This window comes from Diabrotica virgifera, chromosome 5, assembly GCF_917563875.1.
Source record: "Diabrotica virgifera virgifera chromosome 5, PGI_DIABVI_V3a".
Taxonomy (NCBI): Eukaryota; Metazoa; Arthropoda; class Insecta; order Coleoptera; family Chrysomelidae; genus Diabrotica; species Diabrotica virgifera.
The window spans coordinates 45,150,981-45,171,651 of NC_065447.1; the positions used below are offsets into that span (position 1 = coordinate 45,150,981).

Here is a 20,671-nt window from a genome sequence, read left to right on the forward strand (position 1 = left end):
TCTTTTAAAGTAATTTGAGAATGGGCAATACTTTGTCCTGCCGGAACAGTTATTTTCCTTTTCTTCCCACGTGTCTTAAACTTTGTGGCTTCCTTTCTTTTATCTTCTAAATACTGAATGAAAGTGTTTTCGATATCCGACGAACTTGATTTATTATTTGTTCAATCACTATCAGTTATCACATTAGATCGCTTAGTTGTTTTTAACCGCTCCAAGAGGGGTGTTACATCACAAGGAACGATATCACATTTCTTAAATCTGGACTTTAATATCTGATCGCCATTCTTTTGTATTTTTTCGATTAATGACCGTAAAAGCGTTGGAAAATGCTGTTTCTCAAGGACATTTGATCTACTGCCTACATGGGTTTCCTTATATTGAGATAAAATTTCCCTCCAGGCCTTTTTCATTGGAGCAAAGAATGCAACGTCTAACGGTTGTGTAACGGGGGTGCTATTCGGAGGCAAACATATAAAATGAATGTCGTGTTTTCGACACAAATCCAGGACTTCAACATTAATATGAGAAGACAAATTGTCTTCTAAAACGACCTTCTTTCCCTGAATTTTTTTAAGCCTGGGCAATAGAATAGTGTTAAACCAATTTGCAAATGTCTGTGATTCGAACCAACCAGAGGCAGTTTTTGCATAACGTGTACCAGGGGGACCATTTTCAGTCCAGGTGTCCCACAAATGCTTGGATTTGTACACCACATAAGGAGGTAGTAGCTCACCAGCTGCATTTTCACACATCATAAGAGAAATGCTACTTTTTGAAGAGTTACAAATTCGTTCAGGATATTTAACCCCACGTTTAGTTAATACCTTTTTTTCCGGGATCATCTGTTAAGTTAGTCTCATCATAATTAAAAATAGCATGTGGCTCCTCACCAGTTATAGTTTGTCTTAAATTTTCAATGTATTCAGTCATTTGGTCTGCATTGAGCGCTGCTCTGCTTCGTTTAAAGTTTGAGGCTATCCTTGCAGTAAGGTCCTTATGACGACTTAAAAATGATTTGACCCAATCGATACCTGGAGTATTATCCTTAAAGCGAGTAATATTTTTTCCTTGGCGATTTAAATAGCTCTTTATTATTTGCTGCAATTCCATCCCAGTAACAGGAAAACCAGCATCAGTTAGGCTCTGAATACATTGTACGAAGCACCTTTCCTCTTCGTACGAGAATATTGTTGGGTATCCTGGTTTTCCAGCGTGTACTCCTTTTAATTTATAAAATATAGTTCTCCTTGGGATTTTAAAGGTTTCAGCTGCAACTCTTGTGCTCATGCCATCTTTTATGGCTGACAAACATGCCTTCAGATTTTCTTCTGTGTAGTCTGCATATTTGCGAGATCCCAGTTTCCTTTTATAATGTCTGGGCATTTTCTGAAACAATTTTTCTATTTAACTTTTACTCCTGGGGATACTTTGCACCACTTGTAAGTTGGCGGTGCAAAGTATACCCAATTTCACGTCTAGGTGCACATGTCAACAATGTTTTTTTTTTGTTATTGCTATCCTGGTTTAAAACCGTTATTTTAACAACTAAAAATCGCAATCGGTTATGGTATATATCATTAGATGTGTACTTACCAATTTTTGACCGCTGTGACTGTCTGTACTGTATGATTTTGCAAAGCCAGAAAATAATAAATTTTTAAGGTTGATATTCGAATCGTTGCTGATGAATAACTGGCGACCGCAGGGACAATCGCGCGCGCCTTACTGATGTATTGCGATGTTGCCTATGTATTCTAAAGGTAGTACAAATATCTAAAGAAAATTGAGCGTTGATTTACACAAAATATACTTTTACACGTTCGGTGCAAAGTTACCCTGCTCAGTGCAAAGTAACCCCGTTTTACGTATAAAAATATCGGTATTTGTGCCGAGATTCGAACTCTTGCGATCTGGCTTATGAAGCTAGTATATTGCCGCTGAGCTACGGCCGTTCACATAACTTTTAGGTCATAATCTAATTTATAGAGCATCTTGTTTCTATAATAGGAGCAGGATCTTAGTAAAATCAAGTCAAAGTAATATATTTATTTGCAATAAATAAAACTAAATAAAGCTAAATGAATTATCTATTTACATAATACAAAAACATACAAGCCAAATTTGTATTTTCCTAAAGTTTCTACACGCACACACATTCTTTTGTTCTTGAGCAATAACCGGAATGGTTGTTGTTAAGAAGACACCGGCATCTGCAGATTTCAGAGTCACATTGAACATTGATTCCATACTGGTTCTTAATGTAGTCTAAAACAGAAAAAAGTTGAATTAAAATCTAGAAAGTCATAAAGGTTATTAGGAAAAATAAAAGAATGTTATTTATTCTAGGGTTCAATATATTTTCTGCTTGTTCCGACCTCAACTTCTGTTCCACCTTTTGTTTTGAACGTCCAACATTTTTTTCTTTTTTTTTCCTATCTGTATTTTTATCATAATCATCAATGGCGTTGTACAGGATTTATATTAGCATCCAAAAAATAAAAGTAATCCATATCGATTTAATTTTTAAAAGTCTCAAACAAATATTATTTACATATACTGTTTACGTTACGTAAATGGGTGACATTGCTTCGGCAATGTAGGCCATTCGTTTTGAAAACAACGCAGTCAGCAGTTATGTACTATTAGTAATTCACGGTCACATTCAAGTATGAAATCATAACAAACAATTGGGATTTATTTATAGATACGTAGAAAGTAAAGAAAGACAATATTCATTATTCAAAAACCGACGTGGTTAAAGTAGAGACATTATCCATCCCGACACCAACTAGTTACTGTCGTACATAGTGTTATAAATAAATATATTTCGGTAATTAGTGTTTCAACTAAATCAGCCCCATCATCGGGGGTAACAACCCCCAGTACCAAGATAACATTACAACACTTCGTGAGTTTTTGCCGCGTTTACTATTGCTTTCCATGTTTGTCGGTCCTGTGCCACCAATTCCCATTGTCTCACTCCCATTTTCTCCAGGCCTTTTCTCACTGCATCCTTCCACCATTTCTAGACAGTCCTACATACGTTCTCCCATTTGGCCTTTTCCAAGACACATTGTTTATAAGGCGTTTGTCGTTACTGCATATCACATACCCGGGCCTTTAAATATCTGACTAGATTTTCCTTTCCGAATAGAGACTCTAACTCTTTATTGTATCTTTGTCTCCATTCGTTTGTCACGCTCTCTTTGCAAGAGCCACATATCATTTGAAGAATTTTTCGTTCCCACACCAGCAATTTATTTACTTTCCTTTGTCTTAGCTACCATGTTTCACTTTCATACGCTACACCTGGTCGTATTATAGTCTTATAGATCTGGATTTTTACACCTGGTGAGAGAAGTTCTTCATTAGATGTTGCATTTCAAAGAAAGATATTTCCTGCCATTATTCGCGTTTCAACTTCTCGATCTATTTTGTTGTCATTGGTGATTGTTGCTCCTAGATATTTAAATTCTTTAACCACTTCGAAGTTATGATCATTTATAGTAATATTTTGCCTTACTCGCCGTCGTTCTTGTCTTGAGACGGCCATGTATCTGCATTTTGGTTTTGTTAATATACACGTTTGTCTGGTGGGGATTTATAAAGCGAGTAACACCGAGTCGCAAGCTCTCATCTCTTACTGTGCTGGATAAGCTAACAACGCGAAACCGGATTGAAGTTATCTAAGTGTGTATCAAATAATATTAATAGTAAAAACTTACCTAAATATGCTAGTTTTCTCTCGATTGTCTTCTTAAGTGCATCTATCCATTGATCTTCATTCCTCCTTCTTTCTTCTTCCCTTTGTTTGCGTTCTTCTTCCCGTCGCAGACGTTCTTCCTCTCTACGCTGTCGCTCCTCTTCTCGCTTTTGTTGTTCTTTTATCCTTTTTTCTTCTTCCTTTTGTTTTCTCTTTTCTTTCTCCTTTTGTCTCTTCTCTTCTTGTTTCTGTCTCTTTTCCTCTTGCTTTCGTCTTTTTTCTTCCTCTTTTTGCTGTTTCTTCTCTTCTTCCTTCTTCTTTTTTTGTTCGCGACTATCTAATTCGTCAGAGTCATCTTCAGATGTGTCATTACTATCTTTCTCTTCTTGACTTTCATTATTTGAATCTTCGTTGCTATTTTCTTCCACAGAATTGTTATTATTCTCTTCCTCCTTTTGTTTCTTTTCCTCTTCCTTGCGCCTTTCTTCCTCTTCCCTTTCGCTACTGTCTAATTCCTCAGAGTTATCTTCTGACGTGTCATTATTATCTTTATTTTCTTGACTTTCGTTACCTGAATCTTCTTTGCTGTTTTCTTCCACGGAATTGCTACCATTGTTTTGATTGTTACCGCTATCATTATTGCTATTGTTATTATTTTGGTTATCTGCGTTACCGCTGCTCGCTGCGGCAGCTCCATTTTCGTTTTGACCATCAGCACCACCGTTGATTTCTGCGGCAGATCCATTCTCGTTACCTTGATCAGCACCATTTTGAGCGTCTGTATTAGCATTATTATCTGCGTTGGCTGCATTAGCGGAACCTTGTCCTGCGTCGTTTTGGCTATCAGCGTTACCAGTATTTTCTGCAGCAGACCCATTTTCGTTACCTTGTGCAGCATCATTTTGGGTATCTGCATTAGAATTATTTTCTTCAGCAGGTCCATTATTATTATTTTGGGCACCATCAGCATTACTGTTGTTTTCTGCAGCAGCTTGACTTTCGTTACCTTGTGCTGCATCATTTTGAACATCTACATTCGCATTGTTTTCTGCGTTGGCTTCATTGCCGGTATTCTGTGCAGCGTCGTTTTGGCTATCAGCGTTTTCAGTGTTTTCTGCAGCAGCGCCATTGTCGTTACCTTGTGCAGCACCATTTTGGGCATCAGCATTACTTTCTGCATTTGCATCATTTGCGGAACTTTGTGCGGCGTCGTTTTGGGTATCTGCATTAGTATTATTTTCTGCAGCTGCCCCGTTGTCATTACCTTGAGCCGCATCAGCATTACCACTGTTCTCTGCAGCAGATCCATTTTCATTACCTTCGGCGGGGTCAGCGTTACCATTGTTTTCTGCAGCAGCTCCATTGTCGCTACCTTGGGCAGCTTCGGCATTACCACTGTTTTCTGCAGCAGCTCCATTGTCATTACCTTGGGCGGGGTCAGCATCAACAGTGTTTTCTGCAGCAGCTCCGTTTTCGTTACCTTGTGCAGCATCGTTTTGAGTGTCAGCATTACCACTGATTTCTGCAGCAGCTTCATTGTCGGTACTTTGGGCAGCATCGGCATTACCATTGTTTTCGGCAGCAGCTTCATTGTCATTAGCTTGTGCAGCATCATTTTGGGCATTTTCATTGGCATTGTTTTCTGCGTTGGCTTCATTGGCAGTACCTTGTGCGGCGTCATTTTGAGCATCTGCATTTCCATTATTTTCTGCAGCTGCTTCGCTGTCATTAGATTGGGCTGCGTTAGCATTACCATTGTTTTCTGCAGCAGCTCCATTGTCATTACCTTGGGCAGGGTCAGCATTACCACTGTTTTCTGCAGTAGCTTCATTGTCGGTACCTTGGGCAGCATCAGCATTACCGCTATTTTCTGCAGCAGCTCCATTTTCATTAGCTTGTGCAGCATCATTTTGGGCATCTGCATTGGCATTATTTTCTGCGTTGGCTTCGTTGGCAGTACCTTGTGCGGCGTGGTTTTGAGCATCAGCATTAGTATTATTTTCTGCAGCTGCTCCGTTGTCATTAGATTGTGCGGCGTCAGCATTACCATTGTTTTCTGCAGCAGCACCATTGTCATTCACCTGTGCAGCATCATTTTGTACATCTGCATTAGCGTTATTCTCCGCCGCTGTTCCATTCTCGTTGCCACTGTTTTCTGCAGCAGCCCCATTGTCATTACCTTGGGCAGGGTCAGCATTACCAGTGTTTTCTGCAGCGGCTCCATTATCGGTACCTTGGGCAGCATCAGCATTACCGCTATTTTCTGCAGCAGCTCCATTTTCATTAGCTTGTGCAGCATCATTTTGGACATCTGCATTGGCATTATTTTCTGCGTTGGCTTCATTGGTGCTGCCTTGTGCGGCGTCGGTTTGGGCATCTGCATTAGCATTATTTTCCGCGCCTGTTCCATTCTCGTTGCCACTGTTTTCTGCAGCAGCTTCATTGTCGGTACCTTGGGCAGCATCGGCATTACCGTTGTTTTCTGCGGCAGCTCCATTTTCATTAGCTTGTGCAGCATCATTTTGGGCATCTGCATTGGCATTATTTTCTGCGTTGGCTTCGTTGGCAGTACCTTGTGCGGCGTCGTTTTGAGCATCAGCATTAGTATTATTTTCTGCAGCTGCTCCGTTGTCATTAGATTGTGCGGCGTCAGCATTACCATTGTTTTCTGCAGCAGCACCATTGTCATTCACCTGTGCAGCATCATTTTGTACATCTGCATTAGCATTATTTTCCGCCGCTGTTCCATTCTCGTTGCCACTGTTTTCTGCAGCAGCCCCATTGTCATTACCTTGGGCAGGGTCAGCATTACCAGTGTTTTCTGCAGCGGCTCCATTGTCGGTACCTTGGGCAGCATCAGCATTACCGCTATTTTCTGCAGCAGCTCCATTTTCATTAGCTTGTGCAGCATCATTTTGGACATCTGCATTGGCATTATTTTCTGCGTTGGCTTCATTGGTGCTGCCTTGTGCGGCATCGGTTTGGACATCTGCATTAGCATTATTTTCCGCGCCTGTTCCATTCTCGTTGCCACTGTTTTCTGCAGCAGCTTCATTGTCGGTACCTTGGGCAGCATCGGCATTACCGTTGTTTTTTGCAACAGCTCCATTTTCATTAGCTTGTGCAGCATCATTTTGGGCATCTGCATTGGCATTATTTTCTGCGTTGGCTTCATTGGCAGTACTTTGTGCGGCGCCGTTTTGAGCATCAGCATTAGTATTATTTTCTGCAGCTGCTCCGTTGTCATTAGATTGTGCGGCGTCAGCATTACCATTGTTTTCTGCAGCAGCACCATTGTCATTCACCTGTGCAGCATCATTTTGTACATCTGCATTAGCGTTATTTTCCGCCGCTGTTCCATTCTCGTTGCCACTGTTTTCTGCAGCAGCCCCATTGTCATTACCTTGGGCAGGGTCAGCATTACCAGTGTTTTCTGCAGCGGCTCCATTGTCGGTACCTTGGGCAGCATCAGCATTACCGCTATTTTCTGCAGCAGCTCCATTTTCATTAGCTTGTGCAGCATCATTTTGGACATCTGCATTGGCATTATTTTCTGCGTTGGCTTCATTGGTGCTGCCTTGTGCGGCGTCGGTTTGGGCATCTGCATTAGCATTATTTTCCGCGCCTGTTCCATTCTCGTTGCCACTGTTTTCTGCAGCAGCTTCATTGTCGGTACCTTGGGCAGCATCGGCATTACCGTTGTTTTCTGCAGCAGCTCCATTATCATTAGCTTGTGCAGCATCATTTTGAGCGTCTGCATTAGCATTGTTTTCTGCGTTGGCTTCATTGGCGCTACCTTGTGCGGCATCGGTTTGGGCATCTGCGTTAGCATTATTTTCTGCAGCTGCTCTGTTGTCATTACCTTGGGCCGCGTCAGCACTACCATTGTTATCTGCAGCTGCCTCATTGCCGTTCCCTTGTGCAGCATCAGTTTGGGCATCTGATTGGGCATTGTTTTCAGCGGCAGCTCCATTTTCGTTACCTTGTGGAGCATCTGTTTGTCCATCTGTACTATTTTCTGCTGTAGTATTATCATCATTTGGTTGAGGAGCATCAGTTTGGTTATCAGCATTACCATTAATTTCCTGTTCACCATTTCCTGACCCTTCTGGTTCGCTGTTTTGAGGAACTGTGGTATTTTGATTTACCACTTCGGTTCCGTTTCGAGTAGTACCATTTGCTGGAATGTCTGGAAAAGGTTCGTCTGGAGGATACACATCATCATCATTTACACATGGTTCAGATGCTAATGCCAAGCTGGAAGCTAAACAAAATATGTTGGTGAGAAAAAGTTAAAATATAAATTTATTTAATAAATAAATGTAAACAAGTAGTTGAACACAAAACAGAAAAGGGTTTAGAAATATTGAAACATTATTTAGGTTTAAACTAAAACTTCAAGAAAAGTAGTATATGATATCCTTAAAAAAGTTTTAAAGTATTTTATACTTTTTTTAATAAATATGTTAACCCTAAAATACATAACCGGCTTGGGAACAATGGAAGCTTTGTTCTCAATGCTAACATTACTTCTGCGATCTTGGGAAGTACAAAAACCAATTTACGTCCTCTTTATAGATTTTTAAAAGACGTTTATATATGGTTGAGATATGGTTCAACCTGATAGGCTGTTTTAATAACTAGAAATGATTGGAATGGATGATAAAGATCTGAGACTTCTACAGTATCTATATTGGAATCAAAAAGCTTCTATTCTAGTAGATGGCAAGAAAACAGACAAAATTTGCATTTAAATAGGTGTCCAACAGGGTTGTGTGTTGTCCCCATCTTTGTTTAACATTTACTCACAAATAATGTTTAACGAAGCCTTGGAAAGGCAATGTGGAGTTCGCGTTGGGGAAAAAACTATTAGCAACATCAAATATGCAGATGAACAGCGATCATGGCCGAAAGCATCTTCTTCATGTACCATGTCCTTTCAGAACGTTGGTTACCATCATAGCTATCTTAATTTTATTCACTGCCACTCTAAATAGCATACAACCTAGATTTGGAACCTTTCATTACATGTCCGAAATACTCGATCTCACGTCTAAAAGCATCGAAGATCTTCAATTCCTTATAGATCGAGTCACGAGAGATTGCTCCAATGACGAACTTGAGGTAAATACTATAAAAACAAAGTTACTTGGGGTTAGTAAACAAGACGTCGCGTCGGCGCGATGCAACTAATTGTCAGTAATGAACTGATAACAAAAGTTAGCCATTTTAAATACCTAGGATGTTGAATAAACGAGAGACTAAATCCTGATGAAGAAATGAAAACTCATATAGAAATTTCAAGAATAGTGTTTATGAAACTACGATCTATACTGAGCAATTTTCAGCTGAAATTACAATTAAGAATCAAGTTTCTAAAATGTTATGTTTATCCTGTTCTAGATACTATATACAGGGTGGGGCATTAGTGTGACAAAGTCCAATTACTCGTTTGTCGTAAGAGATACGAAAAAAAGTTATGTACATAAAACTTGGGGCACATATAGGACCATAATTTAGAAATATTTTCAGATATACAGGGTCACCCGTATTGACAGGGTGACACAAACTTATGTTTTTTTAAATGGAACACCCTGTATATTTTTACATTTTTGGATTCTCCTCGATGTCTTCTTTCTCAAAATATAGGATTTGTGATATTATACGAGGTAGTTTAAAAAATAATTACGTTTTATTGTTAATTTCGTAGCAAAATTCACACCCTGTAGAATTGTAGTGATTTGACATCAAAGTTTCTATTTATGGTCAAACGATTTTTAGTATAGTCTACTATTGTTAAACATTAATAATGTAGCGAAAAGTTTGATATTAATATACAGGGTTGGTCAAAACTCGGAATGAGTATTTTCTGAGTTTTCTTAAATGGAACACCCTGTATTTTAGTATTCTAATGAAATGATATTTTATGGTACTTTTTTATTTCTTAAGCATTCCCTATACCTAACTGCTTTTATTTTTGAGTTATTCGTGATTATTTAATCTAAACATTAATTGGAACAAAAATTACGTGAAATTTTATTAGGTGGCTGTGCAAATATTCAATCAAAAATAATTTTTCGGAAAGAAGTAGATATTAATCTAGACTGATCCTTAGTTTATTAATTTTGGGTGAGATATCCAAATACCTACGTAGTTAAGATTGTTGGTGCGTAAAATATTAATAAAGACATACAAGATTCTACCTAGTTGGCTATGACCCTAAATTTGCTAAAACATTTGACATTATACTATTTTTATAGTTCCAGTTGCTTGATTACCATTACTAATATTAATTTTTTTAATGAATAACTGATGAGTAACTGATCAAAATGGTTTCTGTGCTAGGAGAGTACAACAAAAAATGTGCTACTAGCAATAAGAATTTTTCATCAGCAATTTTTGATAGACGAAAACCAAGAAGAGAAACTTTTTAAAGTACACTAACACGATTTCAACAGTTTAGGTCTAGATAGTTATATTATAAGAACGTTCTTCCTAATATGCAGATCCTCAGTTACACTAAGGATTACATTTAATTCATTTTATTCATTTACAATAGTTTTATTCGATCAGGTTTCTCGTAATTTAAGTTGTACATTGAAACCGTTTTAGTATACTTTCAAAAGATTCTCTTCTTTGTTTTCGTCTATCAGGGAATTGCTGATGAAAAATTCTTATTGCTAGTAGCACATTTTTGTTATACTCTCCTAGCATAGAAACCATTTTGATCAGTTACTCATCGGTTATTCATTAAAAAAATTAATATTAGTAATGGTAACCAAGCAACTGGAACTATAAAAATAGTATAATGTCAAATGTTTTAGCAAAATTGTCATAGCCATCTAGGTCGAATCTTGTATGTTTTTATTTATATTTTACGCATCAACAATCTTGACTACGTAGGTATTTGGATATCTCATCCAAAATTAATAAATTAAGGATCAGTCTAGATTAATATCTACTTTTTTTTCGAAAAATTATTTTTGATTTAATATTTGCACAGCCACCTAATAAAATTTCACGTAATTTTTGTTGCAATTAATGTTTGGATTAAAGAATCACGAATAACTCAAAAATTAAAGCAGTTAGGTATAGGGAATGCTTAAGAAATAAAAAAGTACCATAAAATATAATTTCATTAGAATACTAAAATACAGGGTGTTCCATTTAAGAAAACTCAGAAAATACTCATTCCGAGTTTTGACCAACCCTGTATATTAATATTAAACTTTTCTCTATATTATTAATGTTTAACCATAATAGACTATATTAAAAATTGTTTGACCATAAATAGAAACTTTGATGTCAAATTACTACAATTCTACAGGGTGTGAATATTGCTACGAAATTAACAATTAAACGTAATTATCTTTTAAACTACCTCGTATAATATTACAAAACACTATATTTTGAGAAAGAGGACATCGAGGAGAATCCAAAAATGTAAAAATATACAGGGTGTTCTATTTAAAAAAAACATAAGTTTGTGTCACCCTGTCAATACGGGTGACCCTGTATATCTGAAAATATTTTTAAATTATAGTCCTATCCGTGTCCCAACTTTTATGTTAATAACTTTTTCCGTGTCTCTTACCACAAACGAGTAATTGGACTTTGTCACACTAATGCCCCACCCTGTAGATGTCAAACCTAAATCATGAAGATTAATATGATAAACAAATTAGAAGCCTTCGAGATGTGGCCATATCGTAGAATGCTTCGAATATCATGGGCTTTTGAACAATCTTAAACAGAATAGGCCAAGGCAAAGGTGACTTGATGAACATAATAAAAAAGAGAAAATTTGAATATCTGAGGCATATAATGAGAGGTAGCAGATACTGGATACTGCAGTTAATACATAACGGAAAGATCTAAGGAGAAAGAGGAATTGGTAGGAAGAAATATTCATGGCTCCGAAATCTTCGTCAGTGGACTGGCTTATCAACAGATAAATTGTTACATCCCGCGCAAAATCGAGAACGATATCGGCAAATTGTCATGGAAGTTACCCACGCCTAAAATTTGGGCACGGTAATCAAAGAAGCAAAAGAAAAACATACATAATATTAATATGCAACTAAATGTACCTTTGGAAAAGAACGCGAAATTAACAAAGGTTTATATTAAAATGATAATGATGATTATAACTAGGTGTAGCTGTTATCTACAGTTAAAGACTAAAAAATCAAATAATAGAAAGGAATGGGCTAGGTCAATATTTAATCTGAGATAAACAGAATAGAAACTATAACCGTCGCAATTTTAATCAATATCTTAAAACAAACTGCATACCGTTATTTCAGACAAAACTCCAACGCATATAATTAATGTATTCTAATTATTATCTAATTATTCGAAACTGAGAAAAAAACTTAGTGTGATCTACTGGGAAAAAAATTGCAGGCCAACAACGAATTCTTGAACACAAAATAATCATAGAATAACTAGGTACTGCTCATTTAGATAACATTATTTCTTTAAAATGACTGAAAAGTAGACATAGCAATGTGCAGATTCCGTAAAAATACATTGGAAACAGCCAAAGATAATCTCTGCAACTATAGGACCGACCCAACAATTACCTGGAACAGAAAGAGGAACAAAGAATGCATGTGGCGGAGATGAGAATGCTTAGATGGATGAGTGGAGTGACAAGAAAGGATAAAATTAAAAATGAGTATATTAGGGGAAGTCTAGGTGTGGCACCAATTGATGCCAAAATGAGAGAGCATAGGTTGAGATGGTTTGGTCATGTTCAACGTCGAGACGTTAATCATCCAATACGGAGAGTAGCTGAAGTGCAGATTCCTGGAAGGAGTAGGAGAGGAAGACCAAAGAAGACGTGGGGGGAGACGATTAGGCAGGACATGTTGGTAAAGGGGATTAATATTGATATGACCCAGGATAGAATTGTGTGGAGAAATGCAATTAGGAAAGCCGACCCCGCATAGGGATAAGGCAAAGATAATGATGATGATGTAATCGTACTTAACCATATACAAATATGTGGTGGATTCGACAAATATTCAAAATATGTCGATAAACACTGACTTATCGAAAAAGTACTAAGAGGCAAAAAAGTTTTAAAAACATTGTGTTTAACTAATGGTGCCACAATAATAATTTAATTGGAACGTACACAAAAGTTGGGGGGGGGGGGTTAAAGGAACAAAACCCCCATAAAATCTTTATGGGGTGCACAAATTTCACTTTAATTTTTTCAAGATGTTGCTGTCATAAGAATGCATTCCAAGAAGTCCATTTTCAATATAAAATCTCTTAGAATTTTCGATAATGAAAAAAAAATCGAATTTCATTTTGTAACTTCAAAGGGCTGTAACTTTTTTGTGTGCACTATTGTATATAGCAGGGGTGGGCAAAAGCCGGCCCGCGGGCCGGATACGGCCCTTTAGCTTACTTTATCCGGCCCGTTAAAAAATCCCGCAAGCATTTTTTTAAGAGTGTAAGCTCAAAATTTCGGGACAATGCCAAGTATTTAAAAAAAATTAAACTTTGAATGAAAGATTATATTGTTACCGAGGGCCGAAAGTCACTGAAAACTTCTGTCATGTTTATTTTAATAAGTTACAGGGGTGAAAAAAAAACAGAAAATTTAGTGTGATTTTTAATTTCAAAACAAGTAATTGGACAAGTCCTAGGCTTTCACCCAAAGAAATCGAAAGTGGAACTGGAAGTCAATATTTGAACTCTTCGTGTAACGTCGTGCGTCGATTGATATACGACTTCACTAATTTTGAGTCATTTTTACTAAACTTTGGGTCATAATTGTTTAAACAGAAATGACTTCAAAACCGGAACTAAAAATTCAAACTCAACTTTTCAATACGCTGCGATTGATGTGTCACATCTACTAACTATAATGTGGCACTTCCAGTTATAACATTTTAACCGGAAATGATATAAAAACCAAAAGTATACATTTGTTCTCTTGATCTTGTTAGGGCACGTCGAAAAATAGATCGCTTATAATATTTCGGTGACTTTAAAACAATACTTCCGCCTGCAACTCTAAAGCCGGAAGTCCGATGTCTTTCTCATCTTTAATACCATTCGTGAATTATAAGCTTTCTTTCGACACATCATTTGTCATTCTATTTGTATTAATAACGGAGGAGTTATATCCGCAGACGGAAGGACACACGGAGAGACAGTCATGAAACCGGAAGTATATATTTGTTCTCTTCTTGCGCGTCAAATAATATATCACTTGTACTTCCGGTGACTTTAAAAGAGTACTTCCGGTCACATTTCTAAAACCAAAGTCCTAGGTCAAATTTCTCACCTTTAGTACCATCCTTGGATTATAAGCTTTCATTCGACACCTCATTTGTCATACCTCTACTCTGGTATAATGACGGAGGAGCTGAGTTTACGGACAGACAGACGGACAGACGGACAGACGGACAGACGGACAGACGGACGTGGATAATTCAACGTTTTTACATTTTTTCAAAATTGGTTGAAAACAATATCTCATTCAAAAGACACTTTTTGTTTATTCTACGGGACTTTCGACCCTCGGTAATAATGGAATCTTTCATACTGCGTTCAAATTTTTCAAAAATATCAATTAGTTTTCTCAGGATTCGAAAAAATGAATGCATTTAAAAAATGTTGATCCGAAATTTTGCCCCTACGCTCTTAATCTCTTTTATGCGATTTTATTGAAATCAACAGCATTAGTGTTCGTAGTGTTCACATAACTAACGAATCTCTATTTTCTGATTTTCTTAAAAGCGACTGTGTGTTTAACCCGGTCCAGGCGAGAATATTTTGCAACACGAGTATTTATCGTCTTCCAGGATCCCTTTTCCTTCGATTTTACCCTTCATAATCCCCAAATATGCTGTCTTTCTCCTTTTAATAATGGTCAAAAGTTCTCTGTTCATTCCCATTCTGTGCAACACCATTTCTTTCGTAATATGACCGGTCCATGATATTTTCAAAATTGTTCTAAAAAGTCACATCTCAAAAGCTTCCAGCTTACTCATTACAAGTCAGAATTAACAATCCAATAAAGAAGAATATATTGGACAAACCATTTTACCATCCGATATCGGGTTTTGCAGATTGAATTTTTGGTTACTCAAAAACTTTTAATCTGGATCCTTGAAAAATGTTGCTCGAATGTGTTTTAAATGCATTCATTTTTTTTCGAATCCTGAGAAAACTAATACAAATTTTTGAAAAATTTAAAAACAGAATGAAAGATTACATTCTTACCGAGGGCCGAAAGTCCCTTAGAATAACCAACAAGTTTCTTTTGAATGAGATATTTGAAATTAAAAATCACACTAATTTTTTTCCTCTTTTTCACCCCTGTTACTTCTTAAAATAAACATAGAAGTTTTCATGGACTTTCGACCCTCTGTAATAATGCAATCTTTCATTTTGCGTTTAAATTTTTCAAACATACTTATTAGTTTTCTCAGGATTCGAAAAAAATGAATACATTTAAAACATATTGGAACGATATTTTGCGCCTATGCCCTTAATATTTTAATGGGCCATATTTGTTTAAAAATTTCTTAACATATTTTACTGGGCACAAATTGTTCGCATGTACACCCGAGTAAGACAATTTATTATTATTATTATTTATTATTAACAGACAAATTTCGTTGTCCAAATGCTTTAAAATGATACTTATAGTATTTTTGTAAAAAAAATTCTTGGGCAGAGAAAAACTCTACCAAAAACATTCGCATGTGCGCAGCGTACATACGGGATATAGTTACCCGGCCCGGGAGACATTTCGAAACTTTCATTTTGGCCCGCGCTTAAAAGTATTTGCCCACCCCTGGTATATAGGTAAGTGAGGTTCAATCAACCTATTTTTGACCCCAGAATCTGTGGTATAGTTTATGACCAATCTTTTCCCTGTATATGACCCTGTACATCGGCGTAACTAGGATGATCCTAAGGGGGGGTTACAACTACCCGAAAGGGGGGGTTGCAACTACCCGAAAGGGGGGGGTTACAACTACTGGAAGGTCACTGAGGGCTATGGTGTTAAGCGTATAGAGCTCAAAGTACATCCCAATGGGGGGGGTTGTAACCCCCAAAACCCCCTGGTTACGCCTATGACCCTGTATATTAATTACGCATAATAATAACAATATAGATTATAGATAATCAAAGAAAATAAAAAAAGGAAAAACAATAAATGAAACTTAACACACCAAAACCAAAGATGTGCATACAGTATCTAAATTATCAAAAAAAAATGCAGAAAAGCACAAAGTAGACGTAACAAGAAAAAGAAAGGGAAAGAAATTTTATAAATGAAAAAAAAAATTAAAATTAAGCTTAAAGTAGGAAAATTCACAATATTTTTAATTAAATGTTCTAATAAAGATAAAAGTACACTAATATAAGTTTTTACTTTACTGTGAAGTTTTTTTTTGTTTTTTTATTAAAATTATCGTCACCAGATACTATGTCTAAGGAAAAATAAACTTAGATTTAAATAAATAATTGCTATCCATAGCTTACCTGGATCTGCAACATCCACTGCAGGATCTGCATTCTGAGCAATAACTGTCGCTAGTGATATAGCGCAAATAATTGCAAAAAGAACTGTTACTGATCTCATTATGTCGGTTTTCGATAAATTTTTCGTTCGTTTTAATAAAGACGATGCTACCATCCTTTTTTATATTCTTAACGATAGCATTATCTTAATCTGAATAAACGTCGTATAATGATGGTTTAGTTTTTTGTGTAGTTTGTTTTGTCAGTGGCGTGGTGATAACAAAGATTTTTACGATAGTGAGTCAAAGTTTTGGGAAATAAATTTGCTAGTAATTTTAATAAATTTTCCATGTTGTTTTCAGGTTTACTCAAGATTTAACTAATATTTGATATTACGATTTCCAAGTTAGTTTCGTAGTTCAGAGAAATAAGGAAAAAAATATCCTGTTGGTGACACCGCCCCCCTCCCCCAGGCTAAAACCAAATTTTTTGAGTAGTATGGACATCTATAATAATAACCTATACGTTTCCTGCAGCCGATATTGATGATATACATAGTTATAAACAAATGAAGATCAAAAAACGGTAAAATTTCGCCTTTTTCGTCTATTACCAAAAAGTTAAGCATTTTAAACAAAGTTGAGAGTAAGAAACTCATAAATCATATAAAAAACTTCAATATGGCGTTCGCTGAATATGTCTATCCTTATTGGTTGCTTAGAAAATTGCAAAATAAATCATAAATTTTGAGATTTTATAAATATTCATACCTTATGTAAAAATTAACTTAGAACCTTCTTGTTACACAGAATTCTGCGAAGTCTGGTGCTTAAATCATAACCTAAATTTCAAAGCAATTGGTCAAATCATAGAGGTATATATTAACATAGAGGGAGCCTACCTTCCGTGCTTCCTGACGACAAGATCTCAGGGGACTGGTTTGCTGCATCTCCTTCTAACACATTGTATCGAGAAACTATAATGAGATTCAGTGTGAATATAGGCACGGAAGAGGAGGACAACTGTAGCAGCTTTACTATGCGTAAGAGTGAAACAGCACTAATCCAAATAAAAAAGATGGTGTCGTCACTTCGCTCTGAATGACACTCTCTCTATGCTAATATTTAACTCTATGGGTCAAATAGTTTAAAAGTTACTTAATTTGTTTATCCCAAATTAATTTTCTGCAACACTATAAGTCAGAAAATGATGAAGTTACAGTGATACTTTGGATAATTTATGAAAGGAAAATATTTACACTATTAATTTAATTAAAAATAATGACAAAAAATAATTCTAAATATTGCAAAATTATTTTGCAAGAACATATGAGTTAAAAAAGGGGGGGGTAACTTCGTCCTAATTGTCCTAGGACAATTGTTTTTCTTTCTAAATATGTATAAAAATTCAGTCTTTCCAAATATGAAAAAATAAAATTCTTCTACGGGTGACGGTTAAAAAGTTATTCTAATTGTTTATAAGTAACCAAAAAAATCGACATGTTTTTGCAAAATAATTTTACACTGTTTAAACTTACTTTTTGTAATTTTTTTTTATTAATTTAATAGTATAAATGTTCTTCTTTCATACACTGTCCGAAGGATTATTAGTGTATTATAGTTGATCCAAAAGATGGCATAACCCAGACATCCAAAGTGAAAGTTGTCCTTCAACACCAAATTGTTCTATATTTATGGTCCACACAATGTCCAGAAAAAAGTCACACCATTTTGAGCGTCGGGTTTGGGGGGGAGAGGGGGGAGAAATCGGTAAATTCGTAGTTTTTTAAGTTTTTCGCCAATATTTCTAAAACTATGCGGTTTAGCATGAACAACCCTCTATACAAAATTGTTCTACATTAAATTGGAAATAAAAAAGGCCCTACTCATAATCTTTCTAAAATGCATGGTTCCAAAGTTACGGAGGTAGTATAGCATAACTGGTCCAAAAAAGGCCTAACCCAAACATCCAAAGTAAAAGTTTTCCTCCAACACCAAAATGTTCTATATGGTCCACATATTGTTCAGTAAAAAGTTACATCATTTTGAGCGTCCGGTTTGGGAGGGAGATGGGAGAGAAGCCGGTAAATTAGTAGTTTTTTTACGTTTTTCGTAAATATTTCTAAAACTATGCTTTAGCGTAAACAATGTTATATACAAAACTGTTCTACATTATACTTAAAACAAAAAATGTTCTATACATAATTATTAAAAAATCAACGGTTCCAGAGTTTCGGAGGGTGAAAAGTCGAGGTTTTCGATACTTTTTTTATTTTTTGAGCAATATTTATGATATAACTATACCAAAAACCCAGGCATCCAAAGTGAAAGTTATCCTCCAACACCAAATTGTTCTATATGGTCCACATAATGTTCAGAAAAAAGTCACACCATTTTGATCGTCGGTTTTGGTGGGGAGAGGAAGGAGAAATCGGTGAATATAAAAAGTATCGAAAACCTCCACTTTTCACCCTCCGTAACTCTGGAACCGTTGATTTTATAACAATTATGTATAGAATCTTTTTTGTTTTAAATTTGATGTATAACATTTGTCTATAGAACATTCTTTACGCTAATGCATAGTTTTAGAAATATTGACGAAAAACCTAAAAAAACTACTAATTTACCGACTTCTCCCCCATCTCCCACCCAAAGCGGACGCTCAAAATGGTGTAACTTTTTACTCAACAATATGTGGACCATATAGAACAATTTAATGTTGAATGAAAATTTTTACTTTGGATGTCTGGGTAAGGCCTTTTTTTGGACCAATTATACTATACTGCCTCTGTAACTTTGGGGAACCGTTCATTTTAGAAGGGTTATGCATAGGACCTTTTTTATTTCAAATTTAATGTAGAACAATTTTGTATAGAGAATTGTTCATGCTAAACCGCATAGTTTTAGAAATATTGGCGAAAAACTTAAAAAACTACAAATTTACAGATTTCTCCTCCCTCCCCCCCCCAAACCCGACGCTCAAAATGGTGTGACTTATTTCTGAACATTATGTGGACCATATAGAACAATTTGGTGTTGGAGGATAACTTTCACTTTGGATGTCTGGGTTTGGGTCTAACTATACCATACTATATTGTAATTTCATAATTTTCTGACTTATAGTGTTGCAAAAAAAATGAATTTGGGAAAAACAAATTAAGTACCTTTTAAACTATTTGACCAATTGCTTTGAAATATAAAATATAATTGAAGCACAAGAAGTCTCAGTACACCGAGAGAACAATTTCTTTTCTCCTAAAACACCGATTTCTTTGAGCAATATTTCTTAAAAGTTAACATATCCTATTAACTTAAACATACCGGTTCACATATAAAGAAACGAGTTTTTTAAACACAACTCAATAATTTCTTACAGATAATTTCTTCAATACTAAGAAATGCATTAATGGTTACATTTAATTTTCTTATCCTAAAGTTTTTATTTCTTAAATTGAAAACTACAAATATTTTGCAGTATAAGAAATATAATGGTAAGTTAATCCATATTTATATTTGTGAACAAGAAATTTTCTTGCAATCAAATAAATATTTTAAACCACAAGAAATAATCCTTCAGAAATACCCTCTGTAGTAACTGTGGTTATAAAATGAAAACTTTGTCATTAATGCCGAAATGTTACTTGCAAAGATATTTTCTTCCACAAAAGAATTGCGCAGATTAACTATTTATGATTTAGTCGTCAGTGTTTGTCAAGATGGCGTAATATTATGTTCATGTTCATATAGATGGATGTTGGATTTATTGGTGTACTTTAAAAATTAACGGATATTTTGAAGGTACGTACATATATAGGTATTAAATAAAAGTAAATTGAGTAGTATTTAAGATGTAATAATAATATTGTTGCGTATCCGAATGGTTAAAAAAGACACATATTAGTATCTTTATAAGCTTTTTAGGTATAATGATGGACGACTCTGAAATAAAGGAGCTTATTATTCTAACTGGGAAATATGCCACAATTTAAAGCTGGGACAGAATGATATAATGTATAGCTTCAGAACAATATTAAGAAAGGAGTTATTAACCAACTGTGAGGCCTTCCAGAAATGGTAGAACTTCATACATGTAAGTACCTTTTTAAAAATGTGTATAATACTTATGTATAAACTATAATAGGTTTCTTGAATGTATCGTCATCTATAAAAATATGCAATACAACGCTATATCAAACACGGCGGGTGCAACGCTGAGGATTTTTTTCTGTTAATTTATTTGAGATAAAGAAATCAGTTAGTCTAAAAGAAATATATGTTTATGGTTAAGAAATGTTATTGCCGAAAACCGTGAATTAGTTAATATGTATTAAATGACTTCGATGTAAACTAATAATACTTTCCCTTAATAAAATTTCTTAATGATTAGGTATGCTGTCTCTTTTAGATTATAAAAATTAAGAAAATTACATATTATTATGTCTGCTTCAATGTTTTACATTGGTTGTATTTT

At 35.5% G+C, this 20,671-nt stretch overlaps 1 protein-coding gene across 23 annotated transcripts; it reads right to left on the reverse strand.

Annotated features, from left to right (window-relative positions):
* Positions 1-2,031: 2,031 nt before the first annotated feature.
* Positions 2,032-16,365, reverse strand: LOC114326147 (dentin sialophosphoprotein). 23 transcript variants are annotated; one of them, XM_050651431.1, is made up of 6 exons: positions 16,223-16,365; positions 7,500-7,967; positions 7,161-7,280; positions 5,937-6,767; positions 3,726-5,663; positions 2,032-2,265 (listed from the first exon to the last, which is right to left on the reverse strand). In XM_050651431.1, exons 1-6 carry the CDS (start codon positions 16,320-16,322, stop codon positions 2,141-2,143), a joined length of 3,582 nt encoding a protein of 1,193 aa, XP_050507388.1. In that variant the 5' UTR covers positions 16,323-16,365; the 3' UTR covers positions 2,032-2,140. The 23 variants fall into 23 exon arrangements, with proteins under 23 accessions (XP_050507388.1, XP_050507386.1, XP_050507392.1 ...); XM_050651429.1 differs by having other exon boundaries at positions 5,937-6,155; positions 6,549-6,668; positions 6,888-7,967; XM_050651435.1 differs by lacking the exon at positions 7,161-7,280 and having other exon boundaries at positions 5,937-6,668.
* Positions 16,366-20,671: the final 4,306 nt, after the last annotated feature.